A 22158-nucleotide genomic window follows, 5' to 3' on the forward strand; every position below is an offset into this window, starting at 1 on the left:
TAAATATATTATGCCATTACCTTTTGGCTTGCAGAGTTTCTGCTGAGAAATCAGCTGTTAACCTTAAGGGAGTTCTTTAGTATATTATTTGTAGTTTTTCCCTTGTGGCTTTTAAAATTTTTTCTTTGTCTTTAACTTTTGTCAATTTGATTACTGTGTGTTTTGGCGTGTTTCTCCTTGGGTTTATCCTTCCTGGCACTCTCTGTGCTTCCTGGACTTGGGTGGCTATTTCCTTTCCCATGTTAGGGAAGTTTTCAACTATAATATCTTCCAATATTTTCTCTGCAAATGTTGGTGCATTTAATGTTGTCCCAGAGGTGTCTTAGGCTGTCTTCATTTCTTTTCATTCTTTTTTCTTTCTTCTCTTCTGCAGCAGTGATTTCCATCATTCTGTCTTCCAGGTCACTTATCTGTTCTTCTGTGTCAGTTATTCTGCTCTTGGTTCTTTCTAGTGTATTTTTCATTTCAGTTATTGTATTGCTTATGTCTGTTTGTTGGTTCTTTAATTCTTCTAGGTCTTTGTTAAATTTTTCTTGCATCTTTTCTATCTTTGCATCCAGTCTTTTCAAAGTCCTGGATCATCTTCACTATCATTATTCTGAATTCTTTTTTTGGAAGGTTGCTTATCTCCACTTCATTTAGTTATTTTTCTGGGGTTTTATCTTGTTCCTTCATCTGGTACAAAGTCCTCTGCCTTTTCATTTTCTTTGTCTTTCTGTGACTGTGGTTTTCATTCCACAGGCTGCTGGATTATAGTTCTTCCTGCTACTGCTGTCTGCCCTCTGGTGGATGAGGCTATCTAAGAGGCTTGTGCCCACTTTCTAAAGGGAGGGACTAGTGGTGGGTAGAGCTAGGTGTTGCTCTGGTGGGCAGAGCTCAGAAAAACTTTAATATACTTGTCTGCTGATAGGTGGGACTGAGTTCCCTCCCTGTTGGTTGTTTGGCCTGAGGCGACCCAGCGTGGAGCTTACAGGGTCTTTGGTGGGGCTAATGGCAGACTCTGGGAGGGCTCATGCCAATGAGCACTTCCCAGAACCCCCACCACCAGCATCCTCATCCATGTGTTGAGCCACAGCCACCCCCTGCCTCTGCAGGTGACCCTGCAACACCAGCAGGTGGGTCTAGTTCTGTCTCCTGTGAGGTCACTGCTCCTTCTCCCTGGGTCTTGGTGTGCACGCTACTTTTTGTGTGACCTCCAAGAGTGGAATCTCTGTTTCCTCCAGTCTTGTGGAAGTCCTGCTATCAAATCCCACTGGCCTTCAAAGTCTGATTCTCTGGGGATTCCTCCTGCTGTTGCTGGACCCTGGGGTTGGGAAGTCTGACGTGAGGCTCAGAACCCTCACTCCAGTGGGTGGACTCCTGTGGTATAATTGTTCTCCAGTTTGTGAGTCCCCCACCCAGTGGTGATGGGATTTGATTTTATCGTGATTGTGCCCCTCCTGCTGTCTCATTGTGGCTTCTCCTTTGTCTTTGATGTGGGGTGTTTTTTGGTGAGTTCCAGTGTCTTCCTGTCAATGATTGTTCAGCAGTTAGTTATGATTCCAGTGCTCTCGCAGGAGAGAGTGAGCACACGTCCTTCTACTCTGCCATCTTGAACCCTAACCACTTGGGTAGCTCTGAAGGAGGCTCAGAAGTGTTGAGAACCCTCATGAACCAGAAAGGCTTGGAGCTCTGGGGCCATGCCCAGTGTCACCCAGCAGTGCTGCACACCCAGCAGTGTTGTCCCTGGTATTTGTGGGCTGTGGTGATGGGGTGAGATCTCAATCTGAGGGCAGATGTCCCAGCCTGACAGGCTTGTCCCTTCTTCCTGTGTGACTGTGGGGGTGCCCGCTTCCTCACTCATGGTGGCTGATGGCCACCTGGATGGCCCCTGGTTCACTGGGTGCATCAGATGAGTTAAGGTGGTGGGGCCTCCCCACCACAACCTCTAAGGAGACTCAGGGCTGGGAAAGGCTGGGCTGTGGAGCCCCAAGGATCTAATTCAGATTTTGACTTTTCTAATACAGTGGGATTTTGGAAGGAATTAAGTATCTTCTCTGAGCTTAATTCCTTTTATCTTAGTTTATTTTTCCCAAAAGGGAAGGATGATGCCTACATCTCAGTGGTGGTAGCTCAGGGAGATGAGGTGTGTGAAGGCACCTAACAGAGGCTCCCTCACCCCTGGGGTTCTTGGTGGGCACGTGTGCATGCATGTGTGGGCGTGTGTCCCTGACCCCCCCTGCCCCCCCCCCCCCCCCCGCAGCTTAGAGTCCTCATTCATTCGCAGGGAACCTGAAGAGGCACCCTCCAGGTCCCAGATTCCCAGTCCCCTCCCACTCTGCCCCTTAAATAGAGAATTACCTCCACACACAGCAACTGCCCAGTATATTTCTTCGAAAGTTTATTTCTAATGTTTCCCTCAGGCCTCCGTCTTGTTCCCTCTTGTCCTTTCTCCTGCACAAATTCAACCAGAGGGACTTTGTTTTCACATCTACACAGAAACAGGAAAATAGGGACAGAAAGTCAGACAAGAGGGCTAAGACAGGAATTCTCTCCAGATAGAGCAGCCTATGACGAATGGAGCTTGTTGAATGATCAGAGAAGGGAAATGCACCTTGTCTAAAGAAACACCACCGTGATGGTGCCTCCCACAGAAAGGGGTGGGATTAACAGCATTTACACATGAGGAAGAATCAAACCAGCATTTTTTCCTCTTGCTTTGCAGATGTGCTCTCACTGAAAGGCACTTTCTGAGGACCCGGAGGGAAGGGGGCCTCCACACCCCGGGAGCGCCCCTCGCCACCTCTGCGGTCCACGTGCGGGTGCTGACTCCCGCGCTCCGAATTCTCCACTTCTCCGCCGGCTGTCCTGCTTATCTCCCTCGCGGGGCTCCTGCCCTGCCCCCTGCCCTGCACTTCCGCACCTCTCTGGGGACCTCCCCGTCCTTTCCCACAGGGCCGAGGGGTCTTCCTTTTGACTGATTGCCTTGTCGCTCTTGCCTGAAATTAAACTTATTTTTGAAAAAAAAAAACAACCTATTGTGTCTGTGGAGTATTTATTTCTTGGAATTTGTACTTTGGCTTCCTGTATTACACGCTGCTCGTCTTCTAGAGTTATATAATAATCTGCTGTTGTTTTATTATTGATAAAATGGTGACAGAGAGGATGTTTTGGGACCAGTGAAGTGGACCACTGAAAGAGGCGGGAGCGTGGGGTGTCCCGTGTCTCTCCGTCCGCTCCCCTCCTCCTCCCCTCGCGCTCCCCAGGGCTCCTCCCCCCTTCTTCCGCTAGCCCCAGCAGCTGCCCTGAAAGGGTGAGCTCACTGAGATGCCCGCCCGGGGTCTCCCACCTTTCCCCCAAGAGTAGAGAGGAGGAGCTGTGAGACTGAGACGGCCCCCTGAGTTGCTGTGAGGCTGGCATGAGCTCCCCGCCCTCCAGTACTACCTGATGTTGGGAGCCACGGATGGGGGAAGCACCAGACTGTGCGGGAGGCAGAGGACAGGAGACAGGAGGCTTAGGCCAGAGCCTTTACTGGCGTTTCCACGGGAAAGGCAAGGCAGAGCAGGAGGAACACTTTAGGATGGCTAGTTTGAATGACTGCTGCAGGCTCTGAGCTATAGGCCTGGTCCCAGTTGCCTGGCGCCTGGTCCTGGGATGAGTAAAGCAGTGGAATGCTGCCTCTGGGGTGCAGGGGCCTGGGAGAGGCGGCCTGGCCCTGGACTGGTTAAACTGCATGTCACAGGTGCTCTGGACCCGGCCCTTTGTTGTCTCAAAGAATTGACTAAGCCCAGAGGGGTGGTCTCTCCTCAGCTAGAAAGATTCTTTAAGATCTCAAGATGTCATGATACACAGAAAATAGTGACAAAGGATGTGTCTGTGTGTGGCACAGGATTGTTAAGCGGGGCTGCACTGGAGAGCCTCCTGTTGGCTGAGCCTATTTTTAGCTGCATCCATCCACCCACAGGATCCTAAAGGGAGAGATCTCATGGGGAAATGGGTCCCAGTTTGCGGTCGGTAGAGAGCAAGGTGCAGGAGCAGGCACGGCCTAGGTGTCTGAGCTGCCTGGCCAAAGGGACACCCACGGTGATGTAGCTGCCATTTTACAAAGAAAAGTGGACATAGAGGACAGAGGGAAGGAAGACCAGGTGTTTGGTCTCGGTCTAGGCGGTTCAGTCAAGACTAGAGCCACAGAGAGACTTTGTGACCGAGGCCTGTCCGACCTTCATGGGATGTGGTTGGAAATTCTGGACCCAGGCTTCTCCCAGGGAGTATGGAAACAGGCCCCTCCCTACCTCCTACAGCCTCCCAGTCACCCACACAACATCAGCACTTATAGATTAGTGTGCATTTCCTGGACCTCCCACGAAGCCTGGTCCTATAGCTGTGGGTTCACTCCCTGGGCTCTGAGCAGGCTTAGGTGCTTGCTGGCTGTATGCTCTCAGGCATGTTGCTTAACTACTCTGTGCCTCCATCTCCTCAACTATAAAAGCAGCATCAGTGGTCCAACCTCCCAAGGATGTGTGCGGATTAAATGAGGCCATACCTTGAAAGCACGTAGAACAGAGCCTGACAAATGTAAGGTCACCTTGTGTTTTTGGTGTATGTATCCAAAGGGTCAGAGACTTTGGGGTCAGGTTTACTTGCTTCTCCTGTATTTCTGCTTTGCTATAAGGAAGCAGATTTCAATGGAGTTGGGTTCTTTAAAGCTTGTGGTATTTGATCTCAGAAGATGCATCTCTCCAAAAAGTTGGCAGTAAAGACAGATACATGCAGGATTTCCAAGGTCTGTGGATTCCACGCTGCTTCGGGCAGCCCCATTCAGCCACTTGGTGGTTGGTGCCCTGGAGGCAAGTGGTATCACCTTGCCAGGAGCACAGTGCGGCTGGGTGGACCCATCCTTATTATCTGAGAACTTGGCTTTTTATAAAATTGCACCTGCCAAAAAGAGCAATTATGAGGTGTAACTTTCTCTTTGATTGGCTTATCAGTATCTTGAAGTAATTGAACTGGAAGCAGAGAACCTTTTATAACCCAACAGTCAGAATTTTAAAACAGAAAAGAAAATTCAGTGCAAGCGTTCCTAAGAATAAAGCCAGTCCCAGCTCTCTCAAACAAAGATGTCTGTGATACCACCTGTGACCTTGAGTGAACTTTTGTTATTTAAAGCATTAGCAATGTTAGCTTCAGTGTTATTTTGGGGGTTTTATTCTTTGATCCGTATTTTTTTAGCAAGCCCAAGGGTTTATCTTTCATTTTGTGAGACATTGTACAGCATGGTTAAGGAATCTCTTTTCTAGTTTCCTATTGGTCTTTTTTTTTAAATGAGAAATTATAGAATACTATTTTTTTTTGCATCTGTTTAATAATCATTGACCAGTATTTGTTGACACCTACTGTGTATGTGTGTCTGGGGCAAATCACAGGCATTGGGAATGTTAGAATAACAATGGCATAGGTGACTTCATAAAATTATGACAATTAGGGAACTTGCTTTGGCATCTCACTGATTTTTTTGTTTTATGTTGGAGCATAGTTGATTAACAATGTGGTGTTAGTTTCAGGTGTACAGCGAAGTGATTCGGTTATACAGATACATGTATCTATTCTTTTTCAAATTCTTTTCTTATTTAGGTTATTACAGAATACTGAGCAGCCTTCACAGTGCTCTACAGTATGTCCTTGTCGGTTATCTATTTTAAGTACTGCAGTGTGTAGATGTCAATCCCATCTCACTGATTTTTCAAGGGGTGCACAGATTTCAAAATTCATGGCTCTGCTTCTGCTTGCAACATACCTGTTGTTGGAAGATTAAGTGGTTTCAATCTGTTCTGGTGAAACTGACAAATTAAATTTGAGGTATTTTTGATGCCTAATGGTTTGGTTTGTCTGCCGAATGGTTTGGTTATACTTGGATGTAGGTGCTGGGAAGTTTTGATCCATTTGCGTGGATGAAGCTGGGAAGAAGCCATTTGCTCTACGTGGCCCCCTGAGCGCCCTGCGCCCCTGCGTGCCCTCTCACCCTGGCTGGCAGCCTCCTGGCCCCCTTCTCGTTGGGTGTCAGCCCTCAGACGTTGCCCACCTGTGTCTCGTGATAGTGAGATAATGGTCAGAAATAATGGGCCGCTTTCCGCATCCTTGGGGAGGGGGAGAGGCTGTCCCCACGGTGAGAGTGAGCCGTCTATGGCCCCACCCTGCATGCCACTTGCCACGATCAGGCAGGCCTGCGGGTTTTCTACTCCAAATGGGAGAAAACAACTCGCCGTTTTCTTGTCTTTTCATCGTCACTTTCACCACAGAAGGCCGGGGGCGGGCCGGGGGAGTGGGGGGAGGGAGGGGTCTCCCTGCCTGCTGTTTCTCAACGCTCCCTGCGTCCGGCACACGGCTGGTCGGTTAATGTCTGTTCAGTCCTATTTCTATCACATCAGCCCTATTTAAAAGACCTCTGTTTTTTGTCATCCCTCAGCGCATCCCTGAATGCTTCTCGGACCTGAGATTGATTTCTGAACTCCTGTGCCTCTTTTCCCTGGCCCTCTGCAAATCTGAAGCAGTCTGTCATTTCCCTGCACACCCACCGCTCCATGAGGCTGCTCCTTACACGTCCAGCCTGTCATGCTCCTCTGGCCCTGGTTCCAATATGTACTTTCTCCTGAGGTCTTCTACCACCCCAGGTTCCAGTTCCTTTAGCACTGAGGCTTCTCTGTGGACTGGGTGTACCTGCCCTCTCGTTTCTCTGAGAGACAGACAGAACTGCCCTCCTGTAATTAATAGTGCACGTGCTCTGGCTCCGTCTTCTCTAGATGATTCCACGAGCTGTTAGTCTCTTCCACTGCTCTGTAGGTTTCTTGAGGACACAGACTGTTTTGTCTTCTCCACGGTGGTCAGGGCTGTGATGGATTTGGTGTGGGGGTGGCATGGGAGGACCAAGGACAGCCCCTCGGTGTGGGGTGGGGGCAACTCTCTGGACCATGGTCCTCTTTTCTGCCATGGGAAGAGCAGGGGAGGAACGCTTTCGGTGGGGACAGTCAAGGCTTGTTTTGAAAATGTTGTCTGAGAAGACTCTAAGACAGTGACCTGGAGATATCAATTGGACGTGGTAATTGTCTATAAAACCCTGGTACCAACCTCCTGGGAGGTGGTGAGGCTGGAGATGAACATAAATAAGGCCTTTGGAGCTAGAGGCAATAAGACACCTTCAAACAGGAGTGGATGGAGGTAATTGCAGAGTAAAATTAGACTTTGTCTTCGTTTAGCTGAGGTCCAAGGTAGGGCATGGCTCCAGCAGGGCTATGATGTGGGACCACCCAGGCAGGGCTTGGGAAGGTGAGATGGGTGTGGCAATCTATTTTGCTGTTATGTGTCCAATACTCACCTGGAAGGTATAATGAATGAGGTTGGGAATTACGGAGCAGATTTCTTTGGCTAGAGTCCTGTGTCCTGTGATCCCTACCCTGATAATGTGGGAGGGGCCAGGTGGCTCCCCCTGGCTTCCGATAGAGTGAGGGGCTTTGAGAAGATGACGCTGACTTTGGCGTGTGTCCCCCAGATCCTGGGGAGCCCATTGGACCACAACACTGAGACCTGAAGCAGGAGTGGGTGTGTTTGGGGAGAAATTACCTCCTGCTGATGGAAGGTGCTGTGGGCAGGAGGCACCCTAACGGGCACTGACCCCACTGGACCCACCCTAGAAAGCTTTCTGCTAAAGATTGGGGCTGTGTTGGCAGCGAGGGGCTGGAGCTACCCCGTGAGTGTTGACGCTGGAGGGGGAAGGTGTGTCCATGTCACAGCACAGGCACCCAGATATTCCAGGGGTTGGGGGAGGAGCAAGGAGAGTGGCTGTGAGAGGAGTTGGCTGCCAACCTCAGCCCTGGCCAGAGGGCCCAGCCCCGGGGGCTGTCCGTGTCACTCAGTGCTCCCTGACTTCTTCATATGCACGCCCAGACCCCCACCCCAGCCAAGGTTGGAAGGCATCTCCTTCCTGGGCCGCTGGGAGGTTTTGGGTCCCAGGCAGTGATAAGGGAGGGAGGAGAGCTCTAGCTTTAAATCATGTTCTTGGCTTTTACTATTATGCTAGCATTGAGTATTTTTAGCACAAGAAATCGGAAAATGGAGTAGGTTGTAAGTTACTGAAGACATTTTCTTCTTTGGAAGTGAGTGGACTAGATGTGGGGCATGCCTGGGGCTTCATCCAAGGCCAAGGGAGGAGCTGGCCCCCGAGTGGATTCAGACAGAAGACGCTGGGGCAGTGAACTTGTTCTCAGATTGTACCGTCCACTCATCCAGGTCACACAGAGGACAGAGAGGAGGTGGGTGGAATGGATCCTTGGGGCTCTCGGTGACTTAGTGGTAGAGTCACGGAGAAGGCAAGAAACTGACCAGGAGCACCCAGGAAGGTGGAGGATGTGAGAGGACTGTGGGATCAAAGAAGTCAAGAAAAAAGAAGTGTGTCAAGAAAGTGAGGCAAGTAGATTGCCTGTCAATTTCGTGCCAGGGAGGGTGTTGTCAACTTTGCAGGGACAGTTAGTGGGAACAAGAGTGGCTTGGAGGGGGCTGAGGAAGAAAATGGGGGTGAGAGTAGAGAGGACATCATCAACAATGCTGTTGACGGTCCGTATTTTGGAGGTACCATGATTTATTGAACTGGCCCCATGATAGATGTTGACGGTTTCACATCAGTCTATTATAAACATTACTGCAATCAATAGTGTGTCTGTGAATATTCTGGCCACTGAGAGTATTTAGAGGATGCATTCCTAGAAGTAGAACTGCTGGATGAAAGGGGTTTCTTAGGGATATGACCAATCTGCCCCTACGCAGACTGCATCAGGCTACATTCTCAATGATGCGAGATACTTTACCTACAAGGTCTTATCAAGCTTAAATCTTCAGCTGTGAAAATTGACTTTTAGTATAGGCTTTAACTTGTACTCTTATTATGAGTAAAGCTGAGAATCTTTTCATATTTTCAAGAGCCATTTATTTCCTGTGTGAACTCTTTGTTCGTATCTTTTACTCATTTTGCATTGGCTTTTTGATGTTTCCCTTCTTGGCTTATATTAGGACAATTGTCTCTTTGTGAAATGTTACCATCTTTTTCTTATGCATAAAGTTTTATTTTTATGATATTGTGTCAATATTTTCTTTTATGGTTTCTGTATCATTCTAAGATTCAGAGATTAAAAAAAAGTCTTCCCAGTTTTCTTTTAGTACTTTTATGGTTTCATCACAAACAAATTAAATTTGCGATCTGTCTAGGATTTATTTGTCTGTAAGGCTTAAGATAGGAACTCAACTTGCTTTTTTCCTGGATAGTTGCCCAGGCATTTGAATGCCACTGACGGGGGTAACTCTTCCTGCTATTGACATACATTACAGCATTTATTCTGTAGGGGAGGAAAAAAACTTCTGTGCTCTGCCCGCCTGTGTTCTTTGGCTGGGACCCTGCGAATTAGACTAACAGAAGACAGATTAACAAGAGAAAAACAAACTTGCTTAAAGCATGCACTGATTAACTGCTGTCCTTCCTGGTAGAGAGGGGCGGGGGACGCTTTTACAAATTTATGTCCTGCTTTTCAGCAAATAGGGGACGTGCAGGGAGCTTTTCTTGTATCTGCTTCTTCTCAACTGCCTTTGGCTCAAAATGATCCTTATACCAGAGAGGCATATTGAGGGGTGGCATGTTCTACTTATCTGCACATTCTACGTATCTATCCTTTTTGATTCTTCATGAAATTGACTGCAATTTGCCATTATATGAGTTTGTTGTTGTACTACCACCACCCCCCACTAGAGTATGAGCAAATGTGTGTAGAAATAACCCAGATGTCCTATTTTTTTTATTGTTTTAGTCTGTAAAATATGTGTGTGCATGTGTGTGTATGTGTTTGGGGAGGTTGGGTGGGTAGCAATGAGATGCTGCTGCATGATTGCAAAGCATCCAGTACTGTATCCCAATGAAAAAGCTGTTAAATGTCAAAGGTGCTGGCTCTAATGATGAGAATTTTAGACTGAAGAGGGGAAGGTGGTGACCTCACGAGGAAGTTAGGATTAGCACTTGGGGCTGGCTTCAGTTACTTTCAGATGATTCTGGAGGTGCCAAGTATTCCATTTTCATATTAACTGAACTCCAGGGTCATGGTTTGGCTTACCAAACAGGGTCTTACTGGACAGAATGTTAGGAAGCACTCTCCATTACTGAAGACAGGGCAAAATCGCTACCTGATGCTCAAACTGGGAGTAAATGGATTTATACAAAGCTAGATAATTATTGCCAAATGAACCAGTTAAAATAGTATTGCTCACCCAACGGCACTCTGCTAAGCAGTAATGAGGGACAATAAGAATGGTTACATTTAAATTAGACTTTGGAGTTCAAGTTACTAATCTCAGTCATCTAACTATTGCAATTACTAATAGTTATGTCACAGTTCTATTTCAAACAGAAATAGATACCGTCAACCTGTTTGAAATGAGAATCCACACACAAAAGTTATATGAGCATCAGAAACAAATTTCTGCCAATGATGAAAGGAGAGCATTTTCTTCTGAAAAGCAGCTTGGTTCGCAAACCTCCTTGAGGATTCTTAAAGGCTGGCTCACAAGGCTGGGGATCCCTAGGACTTTCTTGAGTCCATGAGCTCTGAGAAATTTCTGGAATGTCTTACATTGGCAAAATTTAAGGCCAAAAGGTTGAGTCTCTGAATGTGCCCTGATATGCTTGCTTACCTCTCTGGGGGAGGATTTGTTTGATAGACCATGTTTATTATGTGCAGCATTTTCTCCACACACCCATTCTTAATGCTCACTGGTGCTCCCACCTCCTTCTCCCAGAGTGGCACGTAGTGCGTAGCAAGGCCTCCTGCCCAAGCTTGATGGCCTGACTACTTTAGATGTTTGATGATATGTAACCCATATAATAAGTTAGACATTTGAAGTTTCCTTTTTGAAGACTGTCGTCCAAGATTGATTTTTTTTTTTCTCTCTTATCCTCCATGTTGGTGGATGGGAAAAGAAATCTGATGCTTGCTAGGGGTATTTAAGGAATGACTTACGGGAAACGTTTCACCAAATAAAGTCTTTCCAGCCTGCTGGGACTATCAGAGACTGAGCTGCTTTGCTCAGCTAAATATATCATTTAACATAGCAAGCACAGTGCAGACACACATCAAACTTTAAAAAGTTAAACAGATAAAATGTAGATGCTTTTCTTGCATGTTTCTCTAGAGAAACAATTTGACTCTCTTCAATAAGGAATTTACCTTTAGAAAATACTTTGGATGAACATTCTGATAGAACCACTTTTAGAATATTATTAAAAAATAAATGACCAAGGATAAAAATCAAAAAACATTTGTTTCTTTCAAATAAACTTTTTCTGAGTCATGGTGATTCATAATCTACAGTTTTTATGGCATTTGAACTTTTAGAATAGTATTTCTTTCTCCTCTCTGTACAATGAATTGAATGGCAAATGTGAAGCTTATCTTGATAGTCTCTTACCTAATTTGACAAGGTCATATTTCTCTTAAAAGCACTATATTGTGACAGTAATTATTTTTCTAGATGACAGAAAATAATTTAAAGAAGTATTCAGCTGAGAAAGTTTGCGGAATGTTTCTGAGGACCCATCATCTTTATCATTCAGTGTTGCTCTCAATTCCTTTTTTTTTTCTGTGTTCTTTTACTATTTTGTCCTTCCCCGTGTGGGAGTTGAGAAGTTCACCCGGCTCCTTTCTGAGCTCCTGACTTTGGAGCTGCCTTTGGCATATCACCCATCATTTCTCACTGAGGCTGAGTCACAAAGCTGAGCTATGCTTGCTTTTAAGCACCTGTTCAAGCCACATCCTCCCAGCCTCCAACATCTGGAACGTAGCAGCCTCCCACTGCTCCCATGCCCTCCTGCCCCGGGCAGACCTGTGGATCAGACCCTCTGCAGCTGGTCCTCCTGTCAGGCCCCCTTGGTACCTAGGATGCTCCTTGCCTCCTTCCTCAGCACAGTGCCCGGCACATTGTAGCTGCTTTAGAAATGCCTACACAGAGCCTCATTTCTGGCTCATTTGCATACCCCTGGAGTTCCTTTCCTCCTTCAAAATCCTCTTGATTTTATGATATTTAGTAACCGTACAAGCTGGGAATAACACTCAAAGGACCAAATTTCTTTTAATTACATTCTGACTCACTTCAGAAAGATCTCGATCCATAGCAATGCTTGATTAGCTTTGGGCCTCGTGCCACGACCACAGCCATGATAAAACATCCAGAATAGTGCATTTCAGCACTTCAGGGCACTGATTTTCTAAAACGTCATCTTAACCAAACGTTAAAAAAAGAAAAAGACAGGGTGGCATGCATACACATCACACCCTTAGGATACAACCACAGCAACAGGAAGAATTAGGATACTGCCAGTCAGAGGCTCTAAGATGCGTGGTTTGTGGTTTGCTTAGTCTTGTTTTTTTGCTCGTGTAGAGCGTCTGGGTTATGTAATCCTGATGGATGGGGTAAAATGAATCTCTCTTACTGTTCTCTTAAGGGAAGCCATCAGCCGGGTTTGCGAAGCCGTCCCTGGAGCCAAGGGAGCCTTCAGGAAGAGAAAGGTACAGTCCTCCCAGCTCTGTGTCTACCTCTGTCTCCTTTACTTTTTCTCTCTTCTGTCACCACTCAGCATCCTTAATCACACACAATTGTTCAGTTTCTCTTTTCCGTGGCCTGGCTCTTGTCACTTTATTTTTTTTGCTGGTGGTGGGGAACCAAGAGACAGCCGTTGGTTTAAAGGGGGGTAAATCGCAGTGACTCTTGTCACTTTTTTGTTGTTTGTTTGTTTGAAGATGATCATGGTTGAGTTTGTTTTATTTTTTCTTTTTTTAAGCACTTTATGGGAATATAATTGCTTTACACTCTTGTACCAGCTTATGAGGTACACCAAAGTGAATCGGTTGTATTTATACACATCTCCCCACATCCCCTCCCTTCCGTGACTCCCCCCCCACCCCCCCACCCTCCCCGTCCTGGCCTCTTGTCACTTTTAAAAACAAAAAGCTTAGATTCCCTCTTTGCCACATGGTTGAGGAGGGCAGTTAGTTCTCAAGGCTAACTGATAGGGTTGCCAAAGTAAACACCCCAGGCCTATACCTAAAGACACGTAAACCAGGGCCAGGAGTTCTTCTCAGCCTTTATGTACGTTAATTCACTTCATTAGAACAAGTCTTTGTGGTTGATGCCCTCAGTGGTGTGCTGGTAAAAATTTAGCAATAGGCTCTTGGGGCTGGAGGTGGAGATTGAAGCACTGACTTTGTTGTGTTTGCCAGTTTCAGTGGCAAAAAATGTTTCCACCATGGGCGACTAGAAGCTCTAACCTGACATTCCAAAAGTGGAGTTGGGAGGAGATGTGCTGTAGGTCACCATTACACAGTGTCCCCACCACATGCAATGGGCCTAAGTAACCTGAACAGCATAGGTAATAGCTAATGAGGCAATAATTAGCAAGTGATAAGTTTTGAGTATTTATTCTTTGTTTTTTAAATGTAATTGATTTAATTGTAAGTTTACCTAAATTAATTTTTAATAGCAGTTCTTTTTAATGGCCAGCTCATAAAATTCCTAAAAATTTAATAATTGTCTCTCATGCGCTGGCACAAGCCAGCTCTAGGACACCATTGGATATCCCCATTTCACAGATGATAAAAACTGAGGCACAGGGATGAGAACCCACAATGAGAGAAGGTGGTGGAGCTGAGCTCAAGCTCAGGCCGCCTGGCTCCACAGGCTGCGCGTTCAGCCCCTGGACTCTTTTTCATCCCAGAGGTGGTTGGACCAGAAGAAGAAAACTGGATTAAGAGAAAGCGCAGACAAACTCTTTCCTTAAGTGTCAATTGAATATGTAATTAAATACCCACCATCTGGACTTTTCTATGCCTGGACTGAATGGTGGGAGCGCGCCCCTGTGAGTATCTCTGAGTCTGTCCGAGGTTCTGAGGCAGGTTGTGTGATTGCCTCTGCTGCCCCCAGGGCTGCGGGTCAGCTCTGTCTTCATAGCCTGGAGACATCTGTGAGCCTGCAGAGCAACTGGGTTTCAGGCAGAGAACTTTGGATGAAGGCTCATCTAGATGTTCCAATCAGCCCACAGGGGACATAGAGAACCAGGGAAGCCTCCGGAATCTTGAATACAGGAACTAGGAGGGTGTCTGAGAACAGAGATAGGGAACCTCCTCTTTCATAGCCTCGTGGTACCCAACCAGCAAGTCTCTGGCTTCCTTCACAGTCCTCTTGGCCATGGTGGCGGAAACAATGTCGATTTCTGGCCTCCACCCTGGGTATGCTTAATCAGAATCTCCAGGGCGGGGCCCAGGCATCTCTAGTTTTAAATAGCTCTGGTGGGGGATTCGAAAGGGTGCCTTCCTAGTTAAGAACTAATGTTAATTTTGCATCTCAAAAGAGGGTATGTTCTAATCTGAAAAGGAAGGAAGGGGCAGCCTGTCTATTCCTGTGCCAAGGACAGTTCTGAAGAGCTGGTTCAAGCAGAACCGGATCTGTCCATCCTGGTGCTGGCTCCAGAGCCCCGGGTTTTAATTGGACCATTAATTGCTCATCAGTCCCATGAGCTGGTCCATTTCAGTCTGATCCTGAGTAGTTTGACTCCTGGTGGGATGAAACTGGTTTCTGAGACTGTAAATCTTCAGACCCTGGCATGTGGTGCCTTCCTGGGGCTTACGCGTGACCCCATGAGACACATTGCCACCTGAGCTGGCTGGTGGGCTGACACCTCTGACCTTCCCGCTCGGTCCTCATCTCGGTGTGTGCACATCAGGTACTTTACAGTTTGCCTACTTCTACTCTAGAATTCGTGTGTTAGTGTCAGATCCCACCCTCCTAGCTCTTTCCTGGCACGTTGCCATCACGTGCCTGATGAGAGGGGACGGTGGAGGTTGGAGGTGTGGTAGATGGAACAGCATAGAGGCTCTGACAGTGCGGCCTCCCGTGAATGGAAAGCTAAAATAATGCTGCTTGATTTCACAGCCTCCAAGCAAAATGTTGTCCAGCATCCTGGGCAAGAGCAACCTCCAGTTTGCGGGCTTGAGCATCTCCCTGACCATATCCACCGCCAGCCTGAACCTGCGGACGCCCGACTCGAAACAGGTCTGTAGGCGCCCAGCCCTGCCCTGCCCAGAGCCCCTAGACTGTGACTCTTGCACAGGGCTTCCCGTTTCCAGCTTTACTGGGTCCCTGCGGAGCACATGTGTGTAAAATCTTCACCAGTCTACAAACTCTGGCCACTTCCAAAGGTTGCCCAAAGAATGATGGATGGAATTGGGTCTCTTGAATTCTGCTATAAATTTCCTTTTTCTTTGAGGATAAGACATGAAATCATCACTTTACTTACAGTGTAAAAAGAGGGGTGTGTGTTTGTGTGTGTGCGTGCAAAAGTCTCTTTTCAATGTCCTTGACTTATTTTGTTTTCTTTCATACTGTATTTTGTTGATTCTCCAGCCCACATTTTATTTTCACATTTATCATCTTTGAGATGGTGGTACATCATAGTTTAATTGGGAGTATTTTTTATTTCTTAGCTGGTTTTTATTTTGGGTCCTCTCATAGTTGACAGGTTGATGCACTATGGTACATCTGTGGCATGTCCAGTGTGGAAGGGGTCCTTACTGACTGAGGTGGGGGCGATGATGTTTATTGAGGCGAATTCTGTTAAGATAGCTGAGTTTTTCTGCAGTGCCTATCTCCTAAGTTTCTCTGATTGTTGGTTCCTTTAGCTGGGAAAATGGGTGTATGAGTAGCTGTCCTGGAACCAACAGGGCAGTTATGAATGCCAAAGAAGGCAAAGGAGGTGAAAAGTTGGGAGGTGGGATGTAGCCCTCCCTCACCTGCCCTGCTCAGTCTGGGCCTCCATTGCCAGCAGTGTAAGCTGGGATTCGGATGTGCCTGCACGGAGAAGGACGGGCAATCCACAGACCTCTGAATGACACACTTCCCGACTCTGGCAGTGTGTTACCAGGGATGCCCAGGGGTACCTTCATGTTGCTATACATATTCATGTTTATTGATTTCCATATTCCGCAGGTAAGCAAGCAGCATCCCAAGCTTCATTTAGGATGAATGGGACACCACCCCAGCTCTGCCCCAACCCAAGATGTTGAAATAAATTCTAGATCTAACATAGAAACAAGAACCCACGCCTGGGTTGTGTTTTGACATAGTGGATGCCACGTCTCACTCCATTTCTTTGTTCTCACACAACTGATGGATGATTCCTTGTCTTTTCTCATTGGCCCTTCTGAGGGATGGGTAACCAGTCAGGTGGTAGATTAAGAACATGCGACAGGGCCCACCTTTCTCTGGAGCTGCCTCCAGCTGTGGTGGCTCAGGCTGCACCACGCTCTGGGCATGGAAGCTGATGAAGTGGGTCCCCTCAGCACTGCCCTCACACGCCCTCTTCCATTCTTTTTATTTTTAACTGAAGTATGGTTGATTTACAATGTTGTGTTCATTTCCGCTATACAGCAATGTGATTCAGTTATACAAATAAATATACACATTCTTTTAAAAATTCTTTTCTATTATGGTTTAGCACAGGATATTGAATCCAGTTCCCTGTGCTCTACAGTAGGACCTTGTTGTTTATCCATCCTGCGTATGATGGTTCTCATTTGCTACCCCCAAACTCCCAATCCTTCCCCCTCGCCCCATTCCCCTTGGCAACCACAAGTCAGTTCTCTTCCATCCTTATTCCATGTGGCTGTTGCAACTTTTGTTTGCTTCTAGGAATCCTCAGACCACAGTCCTCAATTCTGTGAGACCTTATCTCCAAATTTCCCCTTCTACCTCATGTCCCACTTCAAAAAATAAAAAAAAGAGAGAGAGGCAGCGTCTTAGAGCAGAGAGGACGCTGTCCCCATGGTTGGCCCTCCCCTCCCGGGGGTGGGGGCTGGTTAGGTATGTCCAGGTCTTGTTCTGCCCGTGGCTTAGGGGGATGGGAGGGCATGCTGGGCTGAGGGGATGCCTGGGGCATGCCAGCTCAGATGACATGAGCACAGACTGAGGAAGGTTTGGCGAGAGCCAGAGCTCACATCCCTCAGCCTCTCCCCAGCTAAGGGCCTGACTGTAGCGAACTGAGAAGGAGACCAGGTGGGCACGCCCTTCCCAATCCAGAGATACAGCAGAAAGGCCATGCTAGCTCTCCTTTCCAGAGCTCTCAAGGAGAAGAAACAAGATGAAATACTCTCAGAGCAAAATATATCCTTTAGTTAATTAGCTCTAATTTTCGGACTCTCCTTTTCAATTTCTATCTTACCCAAAGGGACAACATGCAATCACACAGTAATGGTCATACTGACCAAATATGATTTCCAGTTTTTTCTTAAGTCTTTGTGTCCACTTTGATTTCCAAACCCCGGTTTTCGAGCTGCTTTAGGATCCAAAATGAAATAAAGAAAAAATTCAATAAACAAAAACGAACAGCTTTAGAAGCCATAGTTTGTCATCATTTGGGGACTGCTGTGTCCTCATTGCTCTCCTGGGAGTGCTCTGCCCCTGGACCAGAGGCAGGATTCAGAAAGCTGCAAAGGGCAACTATTAGTTAGATCCAGGTGGGTGTGGGGACATGGCAACAGAGCTAGACTCCTTGTTTTTATTCATTTATAGGCTCAGGTTTTTCTGAGTAGTTTTGCAAGTGCCAACACCTGAAGTAGGCATTTAAAAATATCTCATTTTACCTTGTAATTCAGTTATAGTTTTGCTTTGAGTTTTATTGGAGCATGGTTGGAAAAATCCCTTGGATGGTAGGATTACAGCACTGTAAATTCTGCCTGCCTGCTGGCGAGGGCCTGAGGGGGCTGTGCAGAGAGAAACCTGCTTATGCTGGGATGCGGACAAGAGTGCTGTTCCCACCCCCGGAAATTTTCTTCAATGTCATTACATTGTCTTTAAAATGATAAAAATAGCATGGAAGGCTTCTGTAGCTTTTTAAATTTAGGGCAGCTTCTAATTTACTCAGTGTCTACTGAATTCCACTGTACGCTGCAGTTTATAATGCTGATGGAAATTTCCTATTTTAAAATTAACTTGGAACATCCTCGCTGGTTTTTAAATTGATAAATTACAAGAGTGCCTGAGAGGGCACCAATTTTGATCTTGGATGCAGGCTTTCTAATTCATGTGCTCATGATACAAACAGGGTGAAGCAGGGGACAGCCACATATCCCTCCGCTCCAACTATGGGGTCTGTACTGAAGTCCCCATATGTCTTTGGACACAGAAACTGCGCAGTTGAAATGTTTTGGTGTGTGGGTGAGACGTTTTCTTTCTCGAAGAGGAGTGGTTGTTAAGGCCCCCTGTGTTTGGTCACAGCTCTGCCTTTTACTAGCTGTAGAGCTTGAAGCCAACTGCTTAGCCCTCGGGGGCCTCAGCCTCCCCATCTGTAAAATGGAGTTGCCACAGTTCCTACCACACAGGGCTGCTGTGAGACTTCAATGAGATAATGCTGGCAAAGCAGTTAGATGAGCCGCTGACTCTGCGAAAGTTCATTCAAGGTTATCTGTTGTTATTCCGTTTATAATTGTTATTTTCATTGGGTACGAATTTTACCAATTTTCAGGAAACCTCGTTGATTTGTATTGCCTGCCAATAAACAGTTGGTTTTCCAAGACATGGGAAGGGTAATAACGGCGCATCTCGTTTCTTGTTTTGGGCCTGGCAGATTATAGCGAATCATCACATGCAGTCCATCTCCTTTGCCTCTGGGGGAGACCCGGTAAGTGCCCTTGGAGTTGTTTCCTCTTGTGCTTGTCAGAATTGCTGAGAAGGGACCCTGCTTCAAAAGCATGTCTATCAGGGCCCTATAAAGAAAGTTAATTGTGATACCAGCTATTTTCACTTCCCTTTCGTAAGCTCTTCCTGAGTATCACTATTTTTAGGGGTAACCCATGACAAGGACTACCATTAAACTTTATTTCAGTAGTTAAAAGCTGTCAAAAATCCTTGAAGCATTGGCTTTCTTAAGGGGTAATGACATAGCTCCCTGGTTTCCCAAGCTGCCGAGGTGTGCGCGTGACTCTGCCAGTCCTGCTTTGTCCCTGTTTTTCTATTGGCTCTCCCCTGGGGTCCCCTGTGTTTGGAGTTTAAGTGTTTTCAAAGGCTGTGAATTTACTTAGTCTGGTTTATTCATAAATACTTGAAATTTCTCTCCAAATTTCACACTGTAGTTTTTTTTTTTAATTTTATTTATTTATTTATTATTTTTGGGGGGTACACCAAGTTCAGTCATCTGTTTTTATACACATATCCCCATATTCCCTCCCTCCCTTGACTTCACCCCCACCCTCCCTCGAGTCCCCCCCATTGTCCCCATCCCAGTCCACTAAGGCATCTTCCATCCTTGAGTTGAACTCCCTTTGTTATACAACAACTTCCCACTGGCTATCTATTTTACACACACTGTAGTGTTTTAATGATTTCCTTTGCCAACAGGGAAGGAGTTGCAGAGATAGAGAGAGAAAGAGAGGGAGGATAGAGAATAGAAGGAAAATGTTCTAGTTTTCACGGCTTCTTTTATTAAGAAGTTGGAGTAACAAGGGGATTTGCTCCCCACGTTCGGTCAGGAATTCTACGACGCAATGCCAGCATTCAGTTTCAGTGTCGGGAAAGGCAGGACTCAGAAAACCACTTCCTCCTCAAGCAGGGCAGTGTTTGTGTTATCGTTATTGTTTGTATTATTTTGTCAAATTGTTGGTAGGCAGTGCTCAGATTTTCTGTAAGAGTTTACTGGTCCAAGGTAGCCTGAGTAATCAGAGCGTTATATTACCCCTTATCCCAAGGCCAGGGACCTTGTCTATTTCTAGCCTGGGAAGGGGAAGGGGATTTTTCCTACACCCTGTGTTTAACTCCTATACCTTTCTTCCCATACTCATACCTGAGTAACCTGATTGTAGAACTGCTGTTTGCATATTGAAAGCCAGATCGAGGGAGTGATTTCCACTGCTGGCTCCAGCCTCGACGTTTCCAAAGGACAGTATGATCATGGCACCCAGTGTCTTAGCTACAGGAAAGCCCGTGCCTGCCCTCCCCTCTCCCACCTGCTGCAGCCTCCAAGGAGGCATCACTCCTATCTCCCCAGCATCACTCCGTGCTCCGGCTGGGGTGATGCGGGCTGCAGGGAGAGGCTCCAGACATCACCCTGTCTCAGATCCTCGAGCCAAGGGCACTGGCAGGAGAGAGATTTGGCCAACCTGCAGATGGTTCTTTGCCCTTAAACCTCTGCTAAAGTGTCACAGGATGACCAGAGCATTATTTAAACATCCCATTCAGTGGGTTCCACTGGCTTTGGCCCTATTTCATACTTAGGGTCTAATTTTCAAAAGTCTTCCAGGATGCTTTCCTCTTCTTTTTTCCTTTCCTTCCCTTCCTTTACTTTCTTTCCAATCCTTTAATTTTTTATGCTCCATTGCAAAATGAAATATCCCATTGAGGTGTATGTTGAGAAAGTGGAAGTTGGGACTTCCCTGGTGGCGCAGTGGTTAAGAATCCACCTGCCAATGCAGGGGACACGGGTTCGAGCCCTGATCCGGGAAGATCCCACATGCCTCGCAGCAACTACTGAAGCCCGAGTGCCACAACTACTGAGCCTGCGTGCTGCAACCACTGAAGCCCGAGTGCCACAACTACTGAGACTGCGTGCTGCAACCACAGAAGCCCAAGTGCCTAGAGCTCATGCTCTGCAGCAAGAGAAGTCAGCACACTGAGAAGCCTGCATACCACAATGAAGAGTAGCCCCCGCTCGCCACAACTTGAGAAAGCCTGCATGCAGCAATGAAGATCCAATGAAGCCAAAAAACAAAAAAATAATAAATTTAAAATAATAATAATAAAACAAAGAAAATGTAAATCTTCCATAATCAAGCCCATCCAAGGAGTATTTCTGAAGATTACATCTAGTCATGTATACGCACTTTTTCTCTACCTATACCACGCATATACACATATCTGTACTTATATCTGTAACCGATCTAGTTAATTTGCAGAGGTTGTCTACTTGCTAGCCTAATGTGATTCTTGGAACCATAGTTTCTTAAATTTGAAAGGTAACCCAGTTTGAAAAATGAGGCAGAAACACTGCATGGCTGCATCAATAGCTCCTTTCAAGAACCTGTGTCAAACCCCATCTTCATGATGACATTATGAGTAGAGATGCAGAGAACTAGAAAACGGAAAGCCAAATACATTGTCCTGTGTTAAAATTATTTTATTCTCCAGGATGAACAAAGATCTGTGAACTATTTTCAATTTTCCCCATCACCTCTTCTTAAAAAAAAAAGGAAACATTCGGTGACCCTTAAAGTAATACATAACTTTTGATATTTTTTTTTTCTGATACAGAAAATGTCATGATTCCAGGGAATAGGAAGCCTGGTTACTTTTTATTTTAACCAGTTCAAATGCATATCACATTGTGCCTGAGTTCCTATTCCACATTTATTTGTAACCATTACAATTGGTAGATGTTTTAAATAAAAGCAACAATTCTAGGTTCTATTCCTTGTTCTGCTGCTAAGTGTACATATACTTTTTGCTTTGTGCCTCAGTTGACTGGGTAAGAAAATGGCATTTTGAAATGTCAAATAAGACAGACTGGAAAACACTGTTAATCCCTACAATAAAAAAGGCATACTACGATTAGAATCTACTATTATTAGCAGTTTTAAAAGATCACCAAAAGAATGCCAGAATAATGGTCAGACTCAGAAAAACCTGGGGAGTGAGAACAGACATGGATAAATACAGAACAAGCACTTGGCAGCCCCATCTTTGGAACTCAGAGTGCTCACTGTGTGACCGGGTGATGTCAAGAACATTGTTTTGAACATCCATACCCTCCCCCCTTGTGCCAGGAATGCATCAATAGTGGCATCAGAAAAGCTGTGTCCTTGGCTTGGCCATTGATCATCTGAGTGACAGGGACACATCACATCTCTTGCCTAGTCTTCCTTCCCTAGCTTGGAGCCAGAGGAGCGTTTCTCAGACTGGGGTAAGAATTTAAAAAGAAGAATTTCCTTGTATATGCCACTAGTGTGGACTTAAATTCATTTTGTTACCCAAATATGTACAAAAACAAATTATGTATAGACTCCTTATATTTATATATTGAGCTGTAAACCCCAATCAAACTTGGAAGTTAAGTAC

The 22158-nt window shown here is 46.0% G+C and overlaps 1 protein-coding gene across 1 annotated transcript in view; it reads left to right on the plus strand.

The window, feature by feature from the left end:
* The window catches only part of SHC3 (SHC adaptor protein 3), a 174480-nt gene that overhangs the window by 77174 nt on the left and 75148 nt on the right, over positions 1 to 22158 (plus strand). The window contains exons 3-5 of the mRNA XM_057723384.1: positions 12509 to 12572; positions 14992 to 15111; positions 18680 to 18733. Of these exons, the coding sequence (XP_057579367.1) occupies positions 12509 to 12572; positions 14992 to 15111; positions 18680 to 18733 (238 nt within the window). The remainder of the gene's footprint in view (positions 1 to 12508; positions 12573 to 14991; positions 15112 to 18679; positions 18734 to 22158) is intronic.

Source organism: Hippopotamus amphibius, chromosome 2, assembly GCF_030028045.1.
Source record: "Hippopotamus amphibius kiboko isolate mHipAmp2 chromosome 2, mHipAmp2.hap2, whole genome shotgun sequence".
NCBI classification, from domain to species: Eukaryota; Metazoa; Chordata; class Mammalia; order Artiodactyla; family Hippopotamidae; genus Hippopotamus; species Hippopotamus amphibius.